At 33.3% G+C, this 10185-nt stretch overlaps 1 protein-coding gene across 1 annotated transcript; it reads right to left on the bottom strand.

Moving 5' to 3' along the window:
• Positions 1–953: 953 nt before the first annotated feature.
• On the bottom strand, positions 954–2497 carry LOC136230945 (zinc finger CCCH domain-containing protein 2). Its single transcript, XM_066020158.1, has one exon. It carries the CDS (start codon positions 2289–2291, stop codon positions 1197–1199), a length of 1095 nt encoding a protein of 364 aa, XP_065876230.1. The 5' UTR covers positions 2292–2497; the 3' UTR covers positions 954–1196.
• Positions 2498–10185: the final 7688 nt, after the last annotated feature.

Genomic DNA, 10185 nt, shown 5'->3' with positions numbered 1-10185 from the left:
TCATACTCGGAGAGTAAAATGACTACAACTCTTTCGAATAGAGTATTCAATCTTTTTCCGACTTGTCAAGCACATCAATCGGCAGTGGATATCTCCGGCTCCAACTTTACTTGAGGGTCGTTACAACGAATCCAACACACAAAAATAAGACGAAAAGATCTTTGCTATGTAAGTCATTTTAAAGTAAATCATTTTGCAAGATTAAAAGCAAAAATATTTCTGAAGCTCAAACCAATTGCAACTTCCTGAAGCTCAAACCAATTGCAACTTCCTAAACCATTATATAAGCAGCCTCATTCGTTAATCGTAGAATAAACGTCACATAACAATTTAGACGTGTCTGCAAACCGATAGATTCTAGGATGCTAGATTAGAATGAGACTGACGAACCATTATATGAGCAGCTTCATTCGTTACGTGTCTGCAAACCGATAAATATATCCTCTATAACACATCCAAATACGCGGGAATGAAAACACCCAAACCATGCGGGAATGAAAACACCCAAACCATACTATCTCGTATAAACGCCCAAACCGTAATGCTAGCGATTCTGCCCACTTCTAGGACTGATTTACTAATTACCAATTTGAACATTATGAAATGGTAGGTAACGCTATATCAATTTTTATATCTAGGACTGATTTACTTGCAACGAAATTTACCAATTGTTTGAAAAAATAGTTTGTTTATAACTGTAAATATAATTCTTAAAAAAAATCTGTAAAATATATAATTTTCTAGACCTTTTTTTTTTTTTTTTGATAAACCAGTTCTTTTTAATTGAATTATGCTTAATAAATTGGACAAATTTATGGAAACGATGGAACAAATTTACACTACCTGTATCCCTTAATTAATTAATTAATTAACCCACACATAAACAAGAATAACATTAATTTCTTTTCCTCATTAGGATATATGAAGATTAAATTCAACTTACATCAAAGAAGAAAATAAAAATAAGATAAAATTTAAAAACCTCTTCTTCAAGAGAGAATTTCCAAAACAACAACACAACAAAACTTAATTAACACCACCTTAATTACTTAATTAAACACCTAATTAGAAACAGTAATAATAATTTCCAATAATTTACACCAAATCTCATATATATAGTTGTATATATATATAGGGCTGGTGCGAAATTACCTTTATGTACATCACCATAACCATCTTCTTCATCTTCTTCTTTTCTACATCAAGAGCTCATTAACCCATCCAAGATCCGGCCCGAATGACGCGGGAACGCCGCCATTAATCTCTTCTTTAACTTCTTTCCCTAATTCAAGAAATAATCCTTTTCCTTTGAAATAACTGTTTGGACTTGAATTGTTAGGTGAAAAATTGAGGTTTTGCTGATGATCTTGACCGTTGAAAGATGAATTCTGATCAATCCAAGGGTTAGTATTAAAAGCTGAAATTGGCGACGAAGTTGAAGATCCGTCGCTAAAATAATTTCTAGCCATCGGCGACGAAACAGTTGCAGCACCGTCGCTAAAATTCATCGCTTCGAGAGAGCTCATAAGCTCGTTAAGCACATCTTTGTAGCTAAAAACTCCAGACCTCAGCTTGCTCATGGCAATCCCGCAACGCTTGACCGGAGATAGCGGTGGTGATAATGGCGGCGACATATGGCCCGCCGCCATTAAAGTAGAAGTTGGAGACGAAATCACAGAATGACAAGATAAACAACAACAATGGCCATGATTACATTCCGCCGCCTTCTCAAATTTCGCCTCCGGCGAATTAATCTCCGGGAGAAGCCGGAGCTGCCGGGGAGTATGAGCGAAGAAACAAACCTTCCTCTTACAATTCCTCCCATCTTTACAAGCCTCAGTCCGATACCGAGACGGATGGAGCCAACACTCAAAAACACCATGAGCAAACTCACAGCTCTCTCCACGGCTACAACCACCGCGTCTAAACTCCGGACACACAGTACCGGAATAATGAAACTTCCGCGGGTCCCTCCGGCGAGCCTTCTCTCCAGGATGAGCAAAAGGACAGTCAGTCCAGTCGTGGCTCCGGCTACGAGTACACCTCCGAACTTTAAACTCATACATCCGAAAATGTTCAGAAGAATACGGATCCAAATCGGAATCCTCTAAATCTCCACCGGAATTCTCATTACACGGCAAGAATTTCAGCAGATTGGATTCATACGACGCCATATCAGGAACAATCTCCCCAATTGATTTCTTCGACAGGAGTAATTTCCTCGGCGGAATTTCAGCGAAACTGTGTTTCTTCGAGTAAAGCTTGTTTTCATCCCCAAAAATGGAGGTCATACTGAAAAAATTAGGGCAAAATTAAAATTTAAGAAAATTAGGGAAAATCCAGAGGTTGAAGATGAAGATGGGGGAGGGAGGGGGGTAGAGAGAGAATATATAGGGGGGTTTTAGAGAGAGAAAGGTATGGGGTGCGTGGCTTGATAGCATTAGAGAGACATGCAATAGAGAGGAGGTGTCAATTTGTGGGAATTCATAGCACATAATTCATTGCTATGTGTATGAAATATAGCTTTGCCTTTGGATTTGTGCTACGTACTAAACTATTTTTTAATTTTATTTTTATAGTATAGTTTTTATTTTTATATTTTGGGTGTATATAATATAGTTTTTTTGGGGGGTAATAATTATGAATTGACATAAAGAAGTATGTGTGGTGAGAGTCGTATTGTGGATGAGTTGGAACAGTACGTGACAAAATAATTAAATTATTAATATTATCTTAATTTAGATTAAGATTAAGTAAAATAAAATAAAAATAGATTAAGATAATTTATAGATGTATATATTTCGATAACACATTAGAATTTATAATTTAAAGTCTTAAATATATAAATAATTAATTATACATATATATTGTTAATTAATGTATCATATATTGATGATGAATAAATTAATAATGTTCATTTGAATCTAAATAACTAAATAAGTTAGGTTATTTATGGTTAGATTTAGGCGTATTAGAATTTTATAACAGAGATTCAAATAATTATAAGATCTAGATTTAATACAGTGAATGACAAAATTTATTTGATCATCCATGGTGCATGCTGTTTGCAGATGATATTGTGTTGGTTGATGAGACGCAAGAAGGAGTGGAGAGGAAGTTGGAACTATGGAGACAAACTCTAGAATCTAGAGGCTTTAAGTTGAGTCGAAGTAAGACAGAATATTTGGAGTGTAAGTTTAGCGGCCATAGGAGTAGGGAGGCAGGGACAATCACCCTAGATGGGAGAGTTGTTCAGGCCTCGGATTGCTTCCGGTATTTAGGATCTATTATTCAAACGGATGGAGAAGTAGATGGAGATGTTGCTCATAGGATTAAAGCTGGTTGGTCGAAGTGGAATAGTGCTACGGGTTTCCTTTGTGATCCCGGCATGCTTAATAGATTGAAGGGAAAATTCTACCGGACGGCAATTAGACCAGCATTGTTATATAGTACGGAGTGTTATTGGGCCGTGAAACACTGCCACATTCATAAGATGTCGGTGGCGGAGATGCGTATGTTGAGATGGATGTGTGGTCATACGAGAAAGGACTGGGTGCGTAATGAAATAATTAGGACAAAAGTAGGGGTCACATCTATTGAGAATAAAATGAGAGAAAACCGACTAAGGTGGTTTGGCCATGTGAGACGTAGAGCGCTTGATGCGCCAGTTAGGAGAACCGAAGAGTGGCAAAGGGATGTAGTGGTGAGGGGTAGGGGAAGACCTAAGCAAACTTGGAGGAGGGTGATCGAGAGTAATATGAGTTTACTGGGAATTGAGGAAAATATGGTAGTGGATAAGACGAAGTGGAGGGAGCGAATTTGTGTTGCTGACACGACTTGATTTTACGGTTTTATATGATGGTTCATGTTAGCCGATCCCGAATCATTTTGAGACTAAGGCTTTATTGTTGTTGTTGTTGATTCATGGTTCAGATAAGAATTAATGTATTAATGATATATGGTACAATATACGAATATTTAATTTAGTGGTAAAACAGATTCACTTAAACTTTAATATTTATAAGGAATGTTGATTCCTTGCACAAAAACATGAATTGAAGAATTAGTATTAATTTTTTATGGAAAAAAAATTTAAACTTGTATTTTTTTAAGTGGATTTCCTCTCGATTAAAGCTTTATGTGAATACAGTGGTTTTTACCTTATCGGTGACTTATCAGATGAATTTGATCAGATGAATTTAGTCGGTGATAGTTAGGTTTAAGTTTATTACAATTCAAACTTGAGATCTCTAATTTATACGATTTGATGTCGTTAGACATTCAAATCTACTTTAATTGGTGTCACATATTTTTTTATATAGAGTTTTTTTTATTATTTAATTATGCATACATGATTGTTAATGACATATTGATTTGAGTGTTTAAAGACATTAAATCGAAACTTTTTAATAAAAAATCAGAAATCTTTTTTTTTTGAAAAATTCTCCAATATTAATTTCTACTAATTACTACAAAGTCCTCTCATCTTTCTTAAATTGAAACTTTCTCCTATAAATTAATTGATATTATAATTGCTTTTCCATTCCATCGTTTTATTCTTCTCTACCAAGTGTTTTCATCTTTCTCAAATTGAAACCTTCTCCTTCATTAATTAATACTAATTACTACGAAGTCCTTTCATCTTTCTCAAATTAAAACATTTTCCTATATTACTCTATCTGTTCCACAATACATGTCTTTTAAAATTAATACACACTAAATTAAGAAATACAATTAATTTTAAGTAAAAAACTTTATTACCCTTGTATTATTTGCATCCACTAGTAACTTTATCTATCCTCACGGTAAAAAGTCAATTTAAATATGGGTATATTTGATAAAAATAAATTAATGTGCATAGATTGAAGCAAAATGTCATGTATTGTGGAACAAAAAAAAATGTCTCTAGAAAAACATGTATTGTGGAACGGATGGAGTAATTAATACTAATTACTAAAATTAGTGATGTCAAAATATATAGATAAAAAGAATTCTATTTTATAATTATTAAAATTAAAAAAAATCAGATAATAAATTTTCTTTCATTTCATCATTTTATCTTCTCAGTGATATATTTTTATCTTTTTCATTGCATCATTTATCTTCTCTACGTAGTCTTTTTATCTTTCTCAAATTGAAACGTGCTCCCATATTAATTGTAATTAATTACATTGAACTTCCATTTATTCTTCCTTCTTCTAAAAGCAAACGATTAAAAGGAGATGAAAAAACTCAGATTCATTTACGGTTTCTTTAACATTGATCTTTGCTGGAAATCTATTATTGGTACAATTTTCCTTTTATCTTCTGTAATCTAATTTGCTAGCTTAAACCCAATTGAACACCTAAGAGAATATATTCTTGCAATCCATGTTTCTTTAAGGACGTCGTCTCTCTGTAAGAGTAAGGAATAGTTCCTAACAAAGGCTTCAAGATGCGTAAAATGTAATCAATATCCAAATGGTCCACTCAACTTGCGTAAAATGTAATCAATTAATCATTAGGTTGAAAAAAAGTAAGTTACATATGGAATGTGTGTTGCACGCGTCTTGAAAAAGTAAAATAACCAAGGTTGCAGTAAGAGGTTCTAATATAGAGAAGATAAGTTTTACCGTTGAAGAAGTAACTTTTTTTTTTTTTAATATGTTTTAATTTTTTTTTTTTTTGTTACAAAGGAGGGCAGTCGCCCAGAAATAAAAAGAAAGACTAAAGATGAATGATTCTACTTAAAGCAGAACCACAACAGTCTTCATGAAGCATATAAAGGAGGCATGCAGGAGACGCACCACACTCGTGATGTCTCAAGGGAAAGGACCCTCCGAAATTTGCCATCCAGTCAGTAGCTCGGTTACCTTCTCTATACGTATGTTGAAAGATAATCTTCCAATCACGGTCTCGCAGCTGTTGACACCCTTTGAAAAGCCAGGAATACGGATGAGTTACGACATTTCTTCGTGTCATGAAACTTATAACCAGATGAATTATGTAATAACGTTCTAAGGCGTGTGCAACACACTTTCCGTATGAAGCTTATTTTTTTTGCAACCGGTGAATAAATTGATTATATTTTAACCAAGTTGAGGAATTATCATAATATTTTAAGTAAACTGAAGTGACTATCGAACACTTTGAAGTTCAGGGTATTAAGCCTAATTTAATCTTTATGAAGCATCGCATACATATAACCATAATTTCATGTAGCTAAATTAATTATGTCCCAAATAATTATAATATATGCTCCATAAGCAGTCTGTCCCAGTCACCACTTCAGTGTGATAAAACCTTTTCAGTGGAATTTCACTTTTTTTTTTTTTTTTTTTTTTTTTGATTATCACTCAAAACTTGTTTGTCAACAAAGCTTATTACATTAATAAGATGTGTTGTGCATTATTATTATTATTATTGAATTACATATATCTTTTTTATAATTTGTCCGATTTTTCGATTCGAGGTTCGTCATGCATCTTTTAGGTGGATCTTCACCTAACTAGAGTTTTCTATGTACGCTAGAATTCGAACTCGAAATCTAGTTTAAACAATTTGAGGCTCTTAACCATTTAAACTAACCTTAATTGATATTGAATTTTATATATTGAGTGTTTGCATAAAAATAAATTATCAAGGCTAAACGAGAATGATTCTCATTCATATAGACCCAATTAATGAAAAAAAATGAGAACGTACTTATATATTATGTGTTCATGTTTTTAGGCCGGGGCATAATCAGTGACGGATGCAAGATTTGGTAATGGTGTTTTTGATGGTCTCTCGTAATTTATGAGTGCTAAATTGATATTTTTTAGGTATTTTTACATAAGAAGTTATAGCCCCGTAAACAGTTTCATAGAAATTTTAGCGCTTTCCAATGACCACTGTGTGCTCAAGCGGGTTAAATGCACATTTGGCTACTCAACTTTCATGGTTGTTTCAAAATGACCACTCAACTTTAATTTCTCTCAATAAAATCATTCAGTTTTGAATTTTGTCTCAATAAAGTTACTCCGACGACTTCAATAGCAAAAAGACACACCAGAAAAGTGACGTAACTATCACACCAGCAGTAGTCAACTTCACAGCTGACCAAAATGACATGTGGTTGTCATCTAGATGACACATGGTTGCCACCTAGCTGATCGAAAAGACACGTATCAGGTAGGTTTAGTCAGCTAGGTGGTAGTCACATGTCTTTTAAAAGTTGATTAGTATTGATGTGGAAATTACGTTATATTTTATTGTATTTTTGCTTTTAAAGTCCTCAAAGTGACTTTATTGAGATAAAATTTAAAATTGAATAATTTTATTGAGAGAAATTAAAATTGAATGATCATTTTGAAACAACTACAAAAATTCATCGACCAATGATGCATGTAACCTGTGCTCAAGCACCCTGCCCCTGAACCCGCCCCTAGTCATAGTAGACATTCTCATAAAAGGGCAAATGCTGTAATTTAACTTTGTATAAATTCAGCCAAATTTATCCCTAAATAAGTATGTCATGGGGAAGAGTTTAGCCATAGTGAAATTCGACCCCAGGCGTAGGTAAGGTCATTTCAAGCATCGGGGCAAGCATTAGTGAGAGTTGCGGCAAGGCGTCTAGGATCAGACTCGATGGGCGCACGACGAGTGGTGAATGAAACACATCAATGTCCATTAGTCGTAGGCTTCAAGTCAGCGTAAGAAACACTATAGGGGGAGATGGTCATCTAGTGTCGGATCTCCGCCAATCCCTGGTCCAGTTGGGGGGACTAATTTAAGCTATCCACTCTATTCCACTAGAGACTAGAAGAGTCGGGTATCCGGCCATTGGGAGGGAAGGCGGATGTCTCCATAGGGTGGAATCCCTATGGACACTTTAGGCTCCCGAGTTAGCCTATTGTGCGAGTTCTTTATGAGGCGAGGTTTAACCACAGGGAGTCTCCCGGAACGGAGTGCCGACAGACGCATTGACAAAATACTTGATGTTCAAAGAGGATAGACCCCTTTAGTAGGAGTTGGCTGGCCAAGACTTGAGTAAACTTGGCACCACACGAGACTTTGGTCTGGCTTCGACCCGACCCCGTGATGTTTAGTAAGCTCAATTTTGACTATATAATAAAAGAAAATCTAGTTTAAACTTTACCCTTTTCTATTTTTTTTTTTTTTTATCGTTTATCCGATTCTTGGTTTAAGGCTCGTCCAATTCTCCCAATTAAAGTTTTGTGCGTACGTTGAAAATATTGAATTCAATTTCTAAATGTGGTCTATATTTAATTAGAAAAATATAAAGTTAAAATTAGATGTTTTATCATTAAGATAAAATTGATCTAAAATTTCTTCATATCCCAATATTTTATGTGAGGCCAAACATAAAAAGCTATATTAAAGATAAGATGATGACATAAAAATATGACAAAAATTAACATTTTTTTTATAAAAAAAATAAATTGTCATCTAATTTGGAAAATTCCATTTATGTATATGTCACCTATTTAGATTTTTTCAGTATTTTTCACTATAAAACACAAATTTAGTAATTAAAGATCATCTTGTTCACACTATACAAATTTTATAGGAAATTATGAAGCAACCAACCCCAAAACAATATATATAACACCCACTTGTTTTTTTCCAAATAGGAATTTAAATGATTTTATTCTCTTAATTAATTGGTGCAAAAAAAATTAAAAATAAATAAGCTATTTTGATTATCAAATCGACAATTTTAAGTTCTAATTTACAGAGAATTTTTTTTATTTAAAATTTATTTAATCAACTGAATTTCAATACTAAAAATAAAATAAATAATATTAAATACATGTAATATTTATTTTTATTAACTCCTTGCAACTCTTCCTAAATAAGTGTGTAAAAACAGGTCATTATGTTATTATGGTGTCACCGTTGGCGATATTTTCTGAAAAATATTTGGTTTTCAACCATAGTTCATGTGAGATGTGTATTTGCGTGCTAGAAAAATGGATTCTCAAAATATATTTATGAAAACGAATAAAAATATATGTCTAATAACTTGATTGCTAAAAAATCACGACGATTGAACAGTAAATGCAAGGATTGAAAAAATAATTTTGCTTAGATCTCTAGTTGCACTAAACATAAATTTAACTAAATTCAAACAACTCGCTGAATTAAAAATAAAAACAACACACAAAAAAGTTTTTTTTTTTATTTTTTCCTTTATGTTTATATGTTTTTTTCTATTAATTGGAAATGGAAATGATTACAAGTGGTAGATGATTTATCAAAAGGGCAATAGTTCTATCCCAAGTTTGCAAATAAATATTGAATTTTTATGGAATCCAATATAATAAAATGCAAACAGAAATTATGTAGCAATTTTAACAAACTCGTGTTGTCGCTTTGATACAAAACGGTCGACATTGGGCTATCTGATGCACCGAGATCGCAAATGAGGCCGATGAGGGATTTCAGCATGTCAAACAGTGAGTATAGTTGAGCTTGAAAATTGACTAAAGTGAGGCTGGAAATTTAATCGTGAAAACAAAATTGGGACAGCAGCTATATGGTCGAATAAAACGAAGAATTAAGGGTGGAAATGGTGCTAGTGGTTAACCGAACTTGCAACTAATGGAAACAAGCTCGAAGTGGCTGATTTGAGATGGTTTTAAAGGATGAGAAATGGTGTCAATGAAACAAGTAGGCTGCTGGAATTTTGATAAAAAACAGAAAAGTTGAGCTTGTAAACAAAGGATTTTTTTGACAATTAAGGACATTGATATTTTATTACTTATTTGATTAGCTAATTGTGTAAACTTGTTTGATAAAATTTGGCTGATTGCTAATAGATGTTTCTGTAAAATGATAAATAAAGACATTGATATTTTATGGCTATATTTATTTGAGGGTTAAAGGGTAGTAATTAGAGGTAAAAATGTCATTCAAAAGAGACGTAGCTATAAGCTAATTGAAAAAAAAGCTCATAAAAACAGTTTTTTCAAAATAAGCTTTTTGAACTCAATAAGCTTTTTCAAATCACTGTCCACCAAACACCACTATTAGAAGTTTGACTATTCAAAACCTCTAAAGTTGCTCAAACCTCTAATTTTATCAAAAAAAAAAAAAAAAAAAAAAAGTCTTTAACAATCAGGGCCACAAAATGTTCTATTTATAGGTAAATTTGGCTTAGTTCTTGTCCCACTAACTCCATGATGTCCACTCCTCAAAATC

This window comes from Euphorbia lathyris, chromosome 5 (genome assembly GCF_963576675.1).
Source record: "Euphorbia lathyris chromosome 5, ddEupLath1.1, whole genome shotgun sequence".
Lineage (NCBI taxonomy): Eukaryota > Viridiplantae > Streptophyta > Magnoliopsida > Malpighiales > Euphorbiaceae > Euphorbia > Euphorbia lathyris.
This window is presented reverse-complemented; position numbering and strand designations above follow the sequence as displayed.

Excerpts from the sequence above, each read along its gene's own strand:
- LOC136230945 (XM_066020158.1), bottom strand. The coding sequence starts at position 2,291 with ATGACCTCCATTTTTGGGGATGAAAACAAGCTTTACTCGAAGAAACAC.